This window comes from Balaenoptera borealis (assembly GCF_965194805.1).
Source record: "Balaenoptera borealis genome assembly, chromosome: 3".
In the NCBI taxonomy this organism is placed as follows: Eukaryota; Metazoa; Chordata; class Mammalia; order Artiodactyla; family Balaenopteridae; genus Balaenoptera; species Balaenoptera borealis.
Window position 1 is genome coordinate 92,606,609 of NC_138866.1, and position 17,005 is coordinate 92,623,613.

The window sequence follows — 17,005 nt, forward strand, 5'->3', positions numbered from 1 at the left end:
AGTTAGCAAACGAGAAAGAGAAAAGATTCAAACTGTGGTCTATCTTATCCCCAAACACTCTTTCCACTACATTTGAGGAAACTTCACCATTTCTCCTTTCATCTTTTTTATAATTTTCAGTTTATTCCCATCTCCTTTTCAGCCTTACGGGGGAATACTACTTCATCAATTATTATAAGCATTCTTGCTGAGATCTGTTGGGGTTTCTTCAAATCCATTTCCATTTGCAGTAATACCCTTTAAACTAGGCAAGACTGAGCAAAAGACCCGTGGGTTCTGCCTTTCTTAAAAGGATAGTCTACGTATGACGTGCTCAAAAATCCTTAAAAATCAGATAGATATAGATTCAAATCCCATCTCTATAAAGACTAGCTCATAGAGTCATTGTGTGTTACTCTACTTCAGTCTGTTCAGTAACTATGAAATAGGTACTTTTATTATCCCCAATTTGTATCTGAATGGGCTGAGGCTGAGAAGGGTTCCACAGCTCACTGTCTGGCCAGACATCCTGTTGGGATTTCCCAAATCAACACACCACCAGCCAGGTCTAGTGGGGACCCTTGCTCATTCTAGGAGGGCCTGGCTCATCCCCTCTGAGCCACGGTAGGGGTCACTAGACCTGAGATACTCATGCCCCTCTCTGCTCTGCACCTTCCCTTTCTCAACTTTTGCTGTCATTCTTGGTTTTGCCAGCCCATAATGGGTTTTGGTTTTTTCCTCAGTATGTTTTAACTCCGAGACAAAGCTCCCTTATTCCGTCTGCTGTAGCTGCAGAAAATTGTTCCACTGCCTTGTCATTGTTAGGAAGCCCAACAGAAAACCCAGCCCCAGCTACACACCTGTGTGCTTTTGTTCAATATCATGCAAGCTCAAGAGAAAACCATCTCTGCATCCTTGGCATGTTATTATTAAAAGAAAGATCAAAAGCAAATGTGGCAAATGGTTAACATCTATTTAATCTGGGTGGTAGGCACACAGGTGTCATATTATTCCCTGTACTTTCCTCTAAGTTTGAAATATTTCATAAATTAAGTAAAAATAACTATAAATATCAAAGACTGTATCATCTGACAAAATGCAGACAAAATATGGCTTTCCTTATCTAGTTACTACTCACAGAATGAAAATACCTCTTACACGTTGGAAAATAAGGATAAAGCCAAGTACGTAAATGCATAATTACCCAGTAGTAGATTACTTATTACTGGGTTTTTGCCCCCAAGGTCTTAAAATATAGACATCTACTCCTCTGATTTAGGGTTTGGTGGTCAAGGCTTTCAAGGGTCATCCTCTAGAGCTAAAGAACTGGTGGTAAAATGGATAGAAAGGCATGGGGCCAAGTCTGGTGATGACCAGAAGGGTTAAATGACCAGCGGTCAGGAGGCTGCACAGAGTGGCATTAATCACCATGGAGAAAGTAGTCCCAGGTCCCCCCACCCCTGGCAACAAAGCATATTCATCAGCCTCCTGCGAGGGATTCCTTCTCTCAAGGACAGATTTACCTGAACCAAGCTTACAAGACTGATGAATAAAATCAGGGTGCCAATATATTACTTTAATGAGAAATCTGTCATAGAGGTAGTGTGCTGACTCCCTGTAGAGACACTTACACTGAACATCAAATTATAATCACAAGTTTACGTGATTATCACAGTATGAGAAAAGAGGGGTTGTTAGCTACCTCTACTGGTATCAAGCTACAATAGCCCAATGTAGCCATCCACACATATGGAAAAACACCGCCAACAGGAACTAAATACTAAAAATAATCCATTGGCCAAAATTCCCTCTCCTCTAGCTAGTTCCTAGTTGGAGACTGCCAACATTTGCCCCATGACACTCACATTTCTATGCCTTGATAGTCATCAAACCCCTCTGTGAATTGAGACTTTCTTTCATTAATGTGCTGGTATACTCAATCACAGCAGGTCTTCTAGGCCACATGTCGCCCACAGCATCAATTCTACCAGTTATCTTTCTTAGAACTTATTTAAAAAACTTCATGTAGCAACTTAGGTTGAGTCAAGGAAAGATGAGGAGATTTTTATGAGGGCCCATGAAATAATTCACAAAGTGCTCACCAGAGTATCCCAAGTTTCTAGACTAGTGCCAGTCACTTAGTAGACTCTCAATAAATATTTCTTATGGGAATGAAGAAAACTCTCGTTTAAAAAAAAGTAGTTCAGTACAAGCTTAAAGATCACACATTTTAACTAATCATTCTCACTGCTCACTTGATAAATACAATCATTCAGGTCTGGGAACTTTCTCCTACATGCACTTTTCCACATTCAGCCTGAGTTGCTTTGAGAAAATCCCCAAATGTTATTCATCACCCATCAGCCACTATTACCACTTCCGTCACCAAGTACTACCACGGAGGCCTGCTTTCATAGTATTCTTACATTATTTGAGTGCCCAATGGGCACCAAGATGAATTAAGCATAAATTCTTGAGAAAGAAGATACTTCATCTTATTCCCATACCAATATGAATACCAACCACTCAGCGCAGAATAGAAATAAATGTATAAACATTACTAAAATCTGAATTTATGGAAACATATGGCACCTTGCTATTAAAATGGGCCAACAAAGTTTTTAGTGAAATCAAAATTCTAGAAGGCAAGAATCCTACTATCCTTAAGATCAGACCTACCCCAGCATGTGTGTGCTATGAGTGTTTTACTCACTGTGTACTGGTACTTCTCATTATATTCACGGTCATTGGCTTTTACTATCCGTTCCACTTCTAAAGAGAGAGAAATCAGGTATGAAATTAAATTTTCAACCAAAAGAAACATACAACTGTTTAAACTAATATCAAATAGGTTACTTTGATTGTCATCAAGGTTAGAAGAATTCTTTCTTTTGAAATTGAAGGGCATTGGTTTTTTTCCAGCCTAAATGTTGGAACGTGTATTGGAAAATCCCAAAATGGAAAGCTGAAATGTTTTTCATTGTCTTTCTGATGCCAGCCATAAAGCAAAACAGTATGTGTCTCCAATTTCTATATCCCTTCAACTCCACAAAGACCCTTTCTGTTAACTTCAAGTAGTTCCTAAAAAAGAAGGAGCTGCTAAAAGTCAAATGCCACACTGGAAAGGAATCTTTTTTTGTTTTTGTTTTTTTGCTTCAGAGTTACAAGATATAACATAGCCAAACAAAACCATACTGAAGTGGCCTGTGAGGTCAGTGACCTTATAGTCACAGAGCCAAAGGTGATATTTCTAAACAACCCATGCATACTGAGAGGAACTTGACATTATCAGGGGACTGAGACCTACCCTTAGCTGGAAGTGGCCAAAAAAATAAAATCTCTTCTGAAAGCAAATGTAGAGCTCCGGTCCAAGGTAGCAACTTAGGAAGATCCTGAACTCACCTCTTCCTATTGACATACTGAATGTACAGATATATCTGGAACAATTTCCTCAGAACAAAACCTAGAAACTGGCTAAGAGACCCCTTCACATCGGGCAAACAAGAGGGAAACCAATCAAAGCAGGTAGGAAACGCTGAGACACAACCTCACTATAAACCCCACCCTCAGACAAAGCAGGAGGCAACTCAAAACCCAGAGCTTCAACCCGAGGAGCAAAGTGTTCAGACCCCACATCGGGCACCCCCACTTTTCAGACAGGTACCTGAGAGACAGCCTCCAAAGCATCTGCTTTGAAGACCAATGGGGCAGGGCTGTGGCAAACTGAGGAAGAGCTCTTAAAGTGCCCTCAGGCAGACTCACCCCAGGGCCCAGCACAGAAGCAGCCCTTTGAAAAGCACCAGAAAAAGACTAACTTACTAACTTTAAAGCATTGGTCTAAGGGGCACGGACCTCTGGGATACTATCCAGGGACGGTGGCTGGTAGGTACCATCTCCCTGCTCTCCCTCTGCCTTGCTAATGCGGATGGGTGCCATCTTTTTTTTTTTTTTTCCTCCTTTATTCCTTTTTTTCTTTTTTCCCCCTTGTCTTTTTTTTCTTATTTTTCTTTTCTTTTCCTTTTCTTTTTTTTTTTTTATTTTTATTTTCCACTGGGTGCCGTCTTTGCACTCCCACTCTGCCACACTGCAGAGCCCCAGGATCTCCCGGACGGGAGCGTCAACACACACCTGGTGCCCCAGTTTTTACGTCTGATGCTGGTTTTCACAGCTGCCACCCAGGGAACACTTCTTGATTGCCTGACTCTGAAGGCCATGGGCTTGTGTTTCTGGATCCCATGGGACTGTAACAATTAGAGATTCTATTCTTGGCAGACTACCACCCCCAGGGCACTGCACAGACAGCTGACTGAAACACATTCTCAGTCTTTCTGAGAAAGAGGCCTGTTTGCACGTCCAAAAGCTTTGGCCTGTGGGGCAGGCTTCTGGTCTGGTACTCTTACAGGGGACTATGGAGAGGGTCTCAGGGAATGGAGGCCAATGGACACAGTCTTTGTTCTCTCTCTCTGCCTCACTCCAGCTCACCAGGATCTTCCAGAAAGGAGCTTATACCCTTCGCTGGTGCCCCAATTTTTCTGGCTACTGCCAGGGGACACTTCTATATCACCTGAAAGCAAGTACAAATAACAAAACAATAGGACAACAAACCCAAAGATTATCATAGTGCAGAAATTAAAATTTGTAGAGGGCAAGGAAAGACAATGCCCCAGAAACACCAGCAGAGCATGTTCTTGTAGTAAGGGTAGCACGTTCTTGCTCCGTGTTTACTTAATCTAGAGTTGGCAAAAGGGTAACGGTGGAATAATGAAAGCTATGGAAGGAAGATCAGCCAAGTAACCAACAGACATCAATGTTGGACTCTCCTAGTAACTAACTTGACCATCTCAACCTGGGAGTCCCTTAATCCCACAGTTCCCCACCTGGGTAAGTGACAGGCTGTAAAAAGTATAGGGATGTGGTAAGAGTTTGACTTTAGAGAAGGTACATACAACCACAGAGATAAAGGAGACTGGAGAGTGGAAAGTAGGGATTAGGAAAGGAAGAGCAAGAGAAAAGCAAAGAGAAGGAGAGCTGGAAGTAGAAGGGAGATGAGAAAGAAGAGGGAGATGAACAGGGAAAGAAGGAAGATAGGAGAATATCTTACCACCTGCTCCCTGTATACCAGGCACCACGAGTTATAAGAAATGATTCCTTTTTCCCAAAATTCCAAGAGGAATCTAAATGTCTCTACAGTCCCTGTGGCTCAGCTTTCAAGTATGAAGTTCACCTCTGAGGACTGCTCCTGACAAATGACACCCTGTCTTTGATTATGTTTGGGCTCCTACTCTTTGTAGAGTGTTTATCTGTTTGATATCCGCCTACATGGCTTCCTTCTTTACCATCTAATAAAGTCAGTTCCCTGTGTATAACTCTGAAATTGAGAACCCACCAGGAAGCAACCTCTCAACCAACCATCCCCTGAAAGAAAGATTTCAAAGTGTGACTGTAAAAGCATCATCTTCTCTCATCATTCCCCAACAAAGAGCAAAAATATCAAAGCCCAAAATGGAATTTTGGAGGCTGAGAGACTTAAAAGCTTAGAAAGCTAGAAGATTTGTTTATTCATCCCCACCTTAACCCAGGCATAGTAAAACTGCCGACAGGAAAACAGTGGATATTACTTGGGTGGGTGGGGGGGTCTCTTCTGCATGGCGAAGGCTAACCTGGCCCACTGCCCTCCTGCATGTAATTTACAGATTAACTTTAGTTTAAATCAAAAATCAGACGTGCTAACTTGTATGTTGATGGCTTTAGTTTAGAGTATATACATTCAGATGATGATCATTTTTAAATTTCACATTTATATGAAGCACATCCAAGCATAGAATTCTATAGTTCTGTGTCTAATTTTACTTATTCCAAACACCAGAATCTTGACTCCTGTCTAGTGTCTCCATGTAACCACCCTCCCCAAGGACTAAGAATAGCCCTTTCCCAAAGTGGCCAAAGGAGTAATTTCTGTGCTGGGAAAGTTTGAATCCTCTCCTGGGTATCCACAGTGCTCTTATCCCATGAGACCTTGTCAGAGCCAGGAAGTTCTCTCCTCTTTTTGCTTCTAAAATCTTCTTATTAAGACTTCATCTTTGTCTCTATACTTCCATTAAGTATTATCTTTCTGAACTGAGCCTTCATGGATAAATTCTGGGAGAAGATTTTCCATCCCTTCACTAAGCTCTGCAAAATTCTGGCTTTGGGTTTTAAATCCCTACAGTTTTCTGCCTTTAACCTGAATATGCTAGGCCTGAACTGTCTTTGTAGGAATTCACATTCTTCCATGTGCTACAACAGTGCGTGAGGAGATATAAACCCCTGTTGGCAATAAGTCACATCCTGCAAGAAGGGGAAGCTGAGCACAAATCCCCCATAAACAACGCCCACTATGGATTGCTCAGAGGTTCAGTGACTTAATGCCCAACATTTTGTAGGCATCCTTCCAGGTGTGAGAGGAATGAAAGGAAAGTGCTCATCAAGGGATTTATGAGTTAACAGAGTAAGCTCGTCCCTGCACAATTGGTATCACTACATGTGTCTGGTTCCAAAAACGAGTAAAGTGATACACATGGATGTATAAAATATAGTAAACCAGAGTATGTTTACAGTGGAATGAAAGAACTTCCAGTTCAAGTTAGCATGTCCTTCTACCTCCCTTACCTCTCAGGTCCCACTGAGATGACAGAAAATATTTTTTTAAGAATAAAAACATAACAGTGCTGGAAAATAAGAATGGGGCTATCAGAGGCTCATAAATTTTAAAGAAAGTCTACAAAATAAAATAGAAATCAGATGGGATCAATTTGACCAAAAAAAAAAAAAAGATAGGAACAATGCTAGCCAAAAGACTTAGAAGAGTTGTTTTCCCAATGGAGCCCCAGAGAAGTTCCAAATTCAGCCAATAAATACAAAGATTGAGAGTGTGTTGTAGATAGGGTGACAGTCCCAGTGATGCCTAATGTCTTGGCAAAATAATTAATAGGGTGGCCTTTTACTCTCAAAAGTGTCTCAGTTTGGAACATAAATTATCTGATCACCTTAGTTTTGGAGAATTACCAAAATAATTATAATTGAGCCAGTTGGGCCCTCTCACACACCCCTCCCTTACCCACTGAAGAGACTAGGCAACATGCCTAGGGAAGAAACCAAGAGGGGGTGTTCAGGCCTAAGAGACAAGAAGCTCTGAACCTCCACATCAGCTACAGCAGACTCAGGCCCTCGTATAGCCTGACTTACTGAGGCAATTGTGGGATTTGCCAGATACCCTGACTAAACCACAATGCTATAGACTGAATGTTTGTACCCCTCCCAAATTCATATATTGAGACTTAATCCCCAATGTGATGATATTTGAAAGCTTTTGGAAGGTAATTAGGTCATGAGGGTGGAGCCCCAATGAATGGGATTAGTGTTGTTAAAAAAGAGGCCCCAGAGAGCTCTCTTGCCCCTTTCATTATTTGAAGACACAGCAAGAAGATAACCATCTATGAACCAGGAAGCAGCCTTCACCAGTCCCCAAATCTGCTGATGCCTTGATCATGGACTTCCCAGCCTCCAGAACTGTGAGAAATAAATTTTTATTGTTTACAAGCCACCTAGTCTTTGTACTCTCTTATAGCAAACAGAATGGACTAAGACACACAGAAAAACCTCTCTGTGTGCTGGCTAGATCACTGGTCCTCCTATTTAAAGGAGAGGCCTGACAGGGAAAAAGACCTTTGAAACTGCACTAATCCATCTAGTCCTTCATTTGTAAATACAAACCAGCAACCATAAGTCACCAGACATCTGAGAAAAACCAAGAGCACAAAACAGAAGGATACAAGGGGAAGAGATAATGCTGAAAACAGGTGGGGAAAGGGGGTTGTTTTTCTTTTTAATTCTAATTAGTACCTCAAAGAAGACACGGCATCCATGAAACAAGAACAAGCTGATAGGAACAAAGAAAACAGAGATCAAGAGAAAGCTCCTGGAAATTAAAAATATTTAATGCACGAACTGTATAGTAAGAAAGACAGAATGAAGAATAAGACTTAAGAAATCTCTTAAAATATATAAGAAAATGACAAAAAAGAAATGTGAAAAAAAAACCACTTAGGAGAAAGGAACATAAACAATGGATGGGAGTAACTAATCAAATAAATAAAAGAAAATTTCTCTGCACCAGAGTAAGACAACTCTTCAAAGCAAAAGGGCCATCAAGTGCCAGTCAGGATGAATGAAAATGGACCTACAGATCTTCATAAAATTTTGATAAAAAACAAAGAGAAAAATATTAAAAACTTCCAGAAGGAAAAAAATGGGTAGCCCCAGAGTCATAAGAATTAGACCAACATGAAATTTCTCATCAGCAACAAGGATGATAGAAAACACAGGAGTGATGCCTTCCAGTTTTAAGGAAAAAATGCTTTTAAACTTAGAATTCTATACTCAGGCAAATAATCAATCAAGTATGAAAGGGCAATAAAAACATCTTCAGACATGCAAGAGCGTTTACGCACAAGATCATCTCCAAAATAATGTAATGTTGTACTCAAGAATGTACAACAGGAAAAATAATGGTTTAAGTTTTTAAAGTAAAGTTGAGTGGAAGAAAATATAGAAGGATGATGATCAGCTAGAGTCCCTAATGAAAATAAAAATGCCTGACATGATGACCCACACACCTGTTCCAGGTGGACCACCAAGTCTACAGAAAAAGGGAAGGCCTGTCTATTGCCCTTTACTTCATAGTCTGTAAGGTAAAAATAAACTAATTTCTTTGGGAAAGTACAATTATGTGTTAGTTGTTGGCTCAAACAATAATTTCTCTAACAACTCCTCATAAAGTAGTCATTGTTTGAGATAAAGAATATAATATGAGAATTATAGAGCTGTGTTTTATAACAGGCCTATGGATATCATCTCAAACACAATTCCAAGGGCCCAATGATAGAGTCTCTGTACTCAGTCCCTGCTGAGCTGATGAAGTTCAAAAATGTATTTTAGGATATTTAAAAGAGCAAATGAACTACATGTCCTTCGAGCAATCATCCTAATTATTATTTCTCTCAACTGCACTTGCGCTAAACACTAAATGACCATAAGCTTGAGATTGAACTTCCTAGAAAATACCTGGAGAGCTGCTATGCTGTGCTGCTAGCTGAGTATAGATGTGTAAGACAGATGAGCAATGCTTAATAGTGTTAGCATTCTTTTGTGACAGCTGAGGAGCCTACCAAGACACGCGTTTGGATAGGAAGCCATCCTTCACCATTTCAGTGAGCCAAGACAATAGCCATTAGCAGAGGCAAAATTATCTTAGACATTGTTTTTAATCTGCTCCAGAATATAGTAAAAGAAGTCATTAAACCTTCAAAGTTCTGTTTCACACAGGGTGTTGGAAATAGTCTTTACTCCCCAAATCTCGTCAAGGCCAAAATAATTTGATGTCTGCCTCAATCAAATAAAATATCAATGAAGCACTCATAGAATGCTTATCTTTGAGCCACGTGCTTCCTGTTACATAATCCAAGATAACTAACTGAGGATACGTCACCTATTTTATGAAATGGTTATTTATAAATCAGTTAAATGTTAGGGAACATTTATCAAAAAGAGTAACCTGAGTTTCAGAATATGACCTGGAGGTACCCACTCCCTCCCTGAAATAATTATCTTATAGGGCTGACAGTTTGTTTGACTTGGTTTCAGACAATAAAACCATATCCATTTATGTATGCATGTATGCTTGTCTTTGCTTTTTGAAGGAGGAGATGCATCTAGAAAAATCCAACAGTGTTATCAGATAACTAAGACCTAAATTTAAAAGGTGGGAGAAAAAAAGGGGAGGGGGAATTCCCTGGTGGGCCAGTGATTAGGACTCCATGCTTCCACTGCAGGGAGCCCAGTTCAATCCCTTGTCTGGGAACTAAGATCCCTAAGATCCCAGAATCACGGGGCGCGGCCAAAAAACAAAACAAAACAAAAAATTAAAAAAGATGGGAGGGACCTAACACTACTCTGCTGGGAATTTTTAATTGCAATCAAGATGCTGTTCTCATGTCACCAAGACTTTTTAGACCCATAAAAATAGGTTTGATGAAAGAGCCCTCAGAAGAGGCCAGGATCACGAAGGAAGAGGCCCCAGATCTTCCACCAAACCATCTGCGTGAGCACATTTTTAACTCAGGACCTCTCCTTACCTATGCTTCCTCTGTAAAATAATGCCACTTTCTGTTGCCATCATTAAGTGAGAAAATGTAGGGAAAGCACTTTATAAACAGAAAAATACTTGAAGAGTCTTTTTTTAATGAAAAAAAATAGCAAATAAGAGGTGAAAAAAAGGAAATCATCCAAGTTTGGCTAGTCAGTCTTAACGTCACTATTACTATTATTGCTGAAGAGGGTCTGAAGTAATTTTCTGAATATTCTCAGTAGAAATTGACAAATGCCCATTGATTCTACTCTAGGTCCTCAAAGGCAACACCCACTTCCTAATCTGGGCTCTTCTCCCTCATAACAAAATAAATTTTACATTATCCAGCTTCCACTTCCAGGAGACAAGAGAAGACAGGTCACTTACATCTTTTTTGATGAGTTTGTCTCTGAACAATGCATAACACCTTAGGGTTTAAGACTAGTTAGTGAATGCAGCAACTCTGTTAACAAGATCAAGAGTAAAGGGAAGATTTAGGAGGCTTCCACCAGGCCCGTGAGTGATCACAGCAACTATGAGCCCATAATTAGTGAACACACTGCCTTTCTTCAATTAACTCCAGAGGATTTTGTCCTTTACCAAATGTGGTTTAGGAGACAGCCTCCAGGCAGTTGGCTTTAGCTCCCCAAAATCATGAAATGATGAAGCACCACAGAGAATTTAGGGGTCTCTGTATATAACCCTGATGGCATGGACTGACATTTCCTTATCAAGGTTGGTCCCAGTCCAGAGCTGAAGAAGGTCTTGAAACATGGAGAACCACTTGGGGTTTGGGGTTGTTGGTTTTTTGGGGTTGCGTCAGAAATCTCACAAAAATTCCCTCAAGCCAAATCAATAACTTAAGCTTTTTCCCTTCTTAATTTTCTTTCATTCGTCACAATCTGGTCTGTGGTTGGGAGCCAAAGCAATTCATTAAAGACATGAGGAAAGAACAATGAGTAGGGAGAACTTTAAAGAAAAGAGTTCCCCAGCCTTCAAGATTTCCTGATTTGATTCCAAAAGCACATTCTGATACAATTGAAAAATATGTGTCCTGAATCAGGGTTTCCTATTGAAACCCAGTGGTGACCTGCAGCTGCTGGGATTTTTTAACATTTCAGCAGCAAACTAAAGAGAGAATCGAGGCAAAAAAAAAAATCTTTCCACAAGTTTTAAAAAAATTCTTGTCCTCAAAAAAGAGCTTGGAAACAGAATTAGGGGAGTCAAACAAATACTAAAGGCCCTTGGGTTTGTTTTCCTCTGGGCTGAGCCAATTTGCTCATCAGGTCCAGATATTTGGAAAATTTGATTTATTGGGAACTTTGTTTCTCTCATGGCTTACGATAGCTTCACAAAGAAAAATAAAAATATTTTACCAGTTCATTCTTCTTCAAGCATACGTGAATTATATTATACACATTACAAGTAAAATCGACAAAAATTTTCTTATGGGCCCTCACCATGTGGTTTTCCGTAAGTATAGATTCACAACTGGAGATTTAAGACTTACTGTAATATAGTGAAGATATTAACAGCTAACATTTATTGAGCACTGGTTAAAAGCTAGATACTATATGAAGTGTTTCACATGCATTAACCCTCAAAACAATCCTATTAGGTACACACTATTATTAGCCCCACTTTACAAGTGAGAAAAATAAAGCCTAGCACGATTATGCAATAGAGTCAGATTTCAAACACTGAACTTCCAACCTTGTAAAAGGAGCTTGGAAGAGATTCTAGGTATAAGGAGATGGTGGGTGGTACCATGCAGAGATGATTGGGAAATTGTAAATTAATGTATGCCTGTGTCCAGAGGTCAAGGAGAGGGAGAAGAGGCCTCTCTAGACAAAAGTGATACTCCAGGACGTACTGCAAGTCACAGGCTCCTTCCCAATTAACCTTGGTGCCCTGGGACCTCTTACATTTCATTCCTTCCAGCCTTCTCTCTGCCTCACAGTAGAGGCCCCCTCAGAGAACCTGACTGCCCTCTCCTTGGAGACTTTCAGCAGTCATTGCTGAGAAGACTCTCCCAAACCCCTGTCCAAAACTTACTGCTTTCTTATCAACCTTTCTCTTATGGATCCGATGTTAGACTGCTGGTTTTTTAATCTACATTCTTTTACAATTTGATCATCTACAGCAAAAATTGCATTGTTATGAACTATGCCAGGATCAGAATGTTTTCTGTACAGATGAAAAATAGCTATATTTTTCTATAGCCTGCCTATGCAAAAAAAAAGAAAAAAAAAGAAACCTCAGGATCTACCCTAAGGATCCCAAGAGCCTAGAAAAAGCTGAAGGACATTTAATTTCCCTTTGTGAGACACATTCCAGCCATCCAAGGGAAATCAAGCCACCTGTCACAAAGTGAGAGGAAAGAACCCCAGGTGGGGAAGACAGAGACACGTGAGAAGGAAATCTGAGAAGGGTTCTTATCTGCTTCATACCTTATCAGCTTACACAGGAAGCTGTGTCTCTCAAAGCTTCTGTTTGTCGTTTTGAGATGCATAGGGCTATAAATATGAGTTTCTTTAGTACATACTGGTTTCAGGTCTCAATCCCTGAAACCGTGTGGCAAATAAAATCTGCTGGAGCCAAGACAAAGTGATTTATTGCAGAAATGTTTAATGAACTCCTTTGAGCAAGGCTCTATTCTAGAGAGTGAAGGAAAAACAAACAAGACATCAATAGTCTTCAAAGCGTAAACGTGCCTACAATACCTGCACAGCAAGGAAGCAGAAGAGAGGCCTAGGGAGGCACAGAAAGCAGAGAAAAGGAAAGTCAAGTCCAGGTGGGTGGTCAAAAGGCAACCCCACCTGTCCTAGGCAGCTCTGAAGGGAAGTTAGTCAGCTGTATACAAACTGTGGAGTGTGGTAGGTTGTTTTTGCCAAGCACCTTATCTAAGCTGAGCCATAGTCATATACTGAAAAGAGAAGACATTTGGTAGAGGTGGTCTGCCACCTGAGATGGGGTGAAATATGGGCTTTGCAAGAGGATATCTACAGTTCCTCCTCAGATGTGCCTTCTAGGAGAATACTGGACCAAGTGTGAAAAGACAGAAAGAAAAAAATAGGGGCTTCGATTTATTTACCTATTCGTGAAGCATACAGATAATACACATTTTAAAGGAGATAAAGTAGAGCCAGAACTTACGGCAGAAAAGAAATCTGCCTACTTCTCCGCCCCTCCTCTGCACACACTCTGGTCCAAGCCACCTCACCTCTCCTCCCAGCTGTCGTAATAACCCCTCCTCAGGTCTCCTCACTTCTACCCCTGCCCCTATCATCTATTTTCAACAGAGCAACCAGAGTGACCCTTTTAGAATTGCATGAGTTTCCGATTGCTGCTCTAGCAAATCACCACAAATGTAGTTGCTTAAAACAACACAAACATATTGTCTTATTGTTCTGGAAGTCGGAAGTCCAAAAATGGATCTCACAAGGCTAAAATCAAGGTGTTTCTTCAAGACTGAGTCCCTTCTGGAGGCTCTAGAAGAGAATCTGTTCCTTGCCTTTTCTAGCTTCTAGAGGCTGCCCACATTCCTTGGGTCATGGATGCATCACTCTGACTTCTGCTTCCACCATTCCATTGCCTTCTCTGATTTTGACTCTGCTGCCTCCCTCTTATAAGAACCCTTGTGATTACAATGGGCCCACCCTTATAATCTTTCCATTTTAAGACCCTTAACTTCATCACATCTGCAAAGTGTCTTTTACCATGTAAGGTCACATAGCCACAGGTTCTGAGGTTTAGGACATGGACATCTTTGCAGGAGGGGGCATTAATCTGCCTACCACAAAAATCATCTCTTTTCTCTGCACAAGATGTCCAGTGTTGCTCTATCTCAAGAGAGAAGCCAGCTCTTACAAAGGCTTCAGGGCCCTGCTTGATCTTCACACACCCACCCTGTTACCTCTCTGACCTCAAATCGCTACCAGAAGCAGACCCTCCATGAAGCTAATGAAGCTTAAGCTTCAGCTCACATCACTTGCACTTTCCATCCCAAGGCCCTGGGAGTAGCACTAGAAATTTGTTTGCATTGCTTTTACTCTGTTTTGCTTTTTGATTTGCAGTTAAAATATTTTAGCCACAAGAGCTAAGACCATTGTCTCCTCCACTCTATTTCCTCCTGTCACATTTTGCCTCGTGTGAGATGATGCTGGAATCCATATGAGGGGCTGTCAAGTGGGAAATACATTGAGTATGTGTTTAGTGGAGTATATTTATGTGATTCACTGTCACTTCTGTATAGAGTTAACTTACTGGTGGTCACCCAGAGTAGGAATGGTTCTTCTATCTCCATGGGGATTCACCCAGCATTGCAAGATGAATGTGCAGGGCCCAGGGTCATACGGCAGCATGACTGTGTCTGATAGCACCTGGCACCAGAAGAATGTGGATAATGGAGGACACAGGGGTTTGCAATACAGAACCAGAAGTTAACCTACACAGGATTCTTCCAATCATCACACATGGAAAACTGTATGGGGAAGATTTAACTTTCATCAACTACTAGTCAAAACAGAATTTATCTCATGTTAGCAGTATTAGGAGAATGAACTGTTGAGTATCCTCAATACTATATGTAATAAGCATATCATATATATTTTTTTACATGGGGATTGCAAAATATAAAATTTATTAGGATTCCTGTGCTTATAGAGCACAAACCAATTTGTACTAGTACTAAATATAGTAAGTACATCTGTCACAGCTCAGATATGAAGGAAACTTCATGGAAGTTTTCCCAAGGTTGACAATGCTAAATCTTTACATGACATTATGAAGTCATGAAGCTGAAAAACTATTCTAATCTATCATAAGCTAACATAATTTTTAAACTAATTTAGATTAGTTCAAGGTGGCGGCGTAGAAGGTCATGTGCTCACTCCCTCTTGCGAGAGCACCGGAATCACAACTAAATGCTGAACTATCATTGACAGGAAGACACTGGAACTCGCCAAAAAAGATAGCCCACATCCAAAGACAAAGGATAAGCCGCAATAAGACAGTAGGAGGGGTGCAATCACAATAAAATCAAATCCATTAACTGCTGGGTGGGTGACTCACAAACTGGAGAACAATTATTCCAGAGAAGTCCACCCACTGGAGAGAAGGTACTGAGCCCCACATCAGGCTTCCCAACCTGGGGGTCTGGCAATGGGAGGAGGAATCCGCAGAGAATCAGACTTTGAAGGCCAGCGGGATTTGTTTGCAGGACTTTGACAGGACTGGGGGAAACAGAGACTCCATTCTTGGAGGGCACACACAAAGTAGTGTGCCCATCAGGACCCAGGGGAAGGAGCAGTGACACCGTAGGAGACAGAATCAGACGTACCTGCTAGTGTTGGAGGGTCTCCTGCAGAGGTGGAAGGCAGCTGTGGTTCACCACAAGGACAAAGACAGTGGCAGCAGAAGTTCTGGGAAGTACTCATTGGTGTGAGCCCTCCCAGTGTCCACCATTAGCCCCACAAAAGAGCCTGTAGGCTCCAGTGCTGGGTCACCTCAGGCCAAACAACCAACAGGGAGGGAACTCAGCCCCACCTATCAGCAGACAAGGAAATTAAAGTTTGACTGAGCTCTGCCCACCAGAGCAACACCCAGCTCTACCGACAACGAGTCCCTCCCATCAGGAAGCTTGCACAAGCCTCTTAGAGAGCCTCATCCATCCGAAGTCAGACAGCAGAAGCAAGAAGAACTACAATCCTGCAGCCCACAGAAGGAAAACCAAAATCACAGAAAGATAGACAAAATGAAAAGGCAGAGGACTATGTTCCAGATGAAGGAACAAGATAAAACCCCAGAAAAACAAGTAAATGAAGTGGAGACAGGCAACCTCCCAGAAAAAGAATTCAGAATAATCATAGTGAAGATGATCCAGGACATCAGAAAAAGAATGGAGGCAATGATTGAGAAGATGCAAAAAATGTTTAACAAAGACCTAGAAGAATTAAAGAAAAACAAAAAAAAGAGATGAAAAATACAATGACTGAAATGAAAACTACACTAAAAGAAATCAATAGCAGAATAACTGAGGCAGAAGAACGGATAAGTGACCTGGAAGACAGAATGGTGGAAATCACTGCATGGCACAGAATAAAGAAAAAAGGATGAAAAGAAACGAAGACAGCCTAAGAGACCTCTGGGACAACATTAAACACACCAACAATCACATTATAGGGGTCCCAGAAGGAGAAGAGAGAGAGAAAGGACCCGAGAAAATCTTTGAAGACATTATAGTCAAAAACTTCCCTAACATGGGAAAGGAAATAGCCACCCAAGTCCAGGAAGCACAGAGAGTCCCAGGCAGGATAAGCCCAAGGAGAAACACACCAAGACACACAGTAATCAAACTGACAAAAAGCTAAAGACAAAGAAAAATTATTAAAAGTAACAAGGGAAAAACAACATAAAAGGGAACTCCCATAAGGTTAACAGCTGATTTCTCAGCAGAAAATCTGCAAGCCAGAAGGGAGTGGCATGATACATTTAAAGTGATGAAAGGGAAGAACCTACAACCAAGAATACCCTACCCAGCAAGGATCTCATTCAGATTTGATGGAGAAATCAAAAGCTTTACAAACAAGCAAAAGCTAAGAAAATTCAGCACTACCATACCAGCTCTACAACAATTGCTAAAGGAACTTCTGTAAGTGGGAAACACAAGAGAAGAAAAGGACCTACAAAAACAAAACCAAAACAATTAAGAAAATGGTAATAGGAACATACCTATTGATAATTACCTTAAATGTGAATGGATTAAATGCTCCAACCAAAAGACACAGACTGGCTGAATGGATACAAAAACAAGACCCATATATATGCTGTCTACAAGAGACTCACTTCAGACCTAGGGAC

At 40.9% G+C, this 17,005-nt stretch overlaps 1 protein-coding gene across 6 annotated transcripts in view; it reads right to left on the reverse strand.

The window, feature by feature from the left end:
* Nucleotides 1-17,005, reverse strand: part of ATP8B4 (ATPase phospholipid transporting 8B4 (putative)) — a 324,241-nt gene that overhangs the window by 203,442 nt on the left and 103,794 nt on the right. For 5 of the 6 annotated variants that reach the window (XM_082387909.1, XM_082387911.1, XM_082387910.1 and 2 more), the window contains one exon: nucleotides 2,693-2,751. The exons of the other annotated variant lie outside the window; for it this stretch is intronic. In XM_082387909.1, the coding sequence (XP_082244035.1) occupies nucleotides 2,693-2,751 (59 nt within the window). The remainder of the gene's footprint in view (nucleotides 1-2,692; nucleotides 2,752-17,005) is intronic. 6 annotated transcript variants of the gene reach the window in all.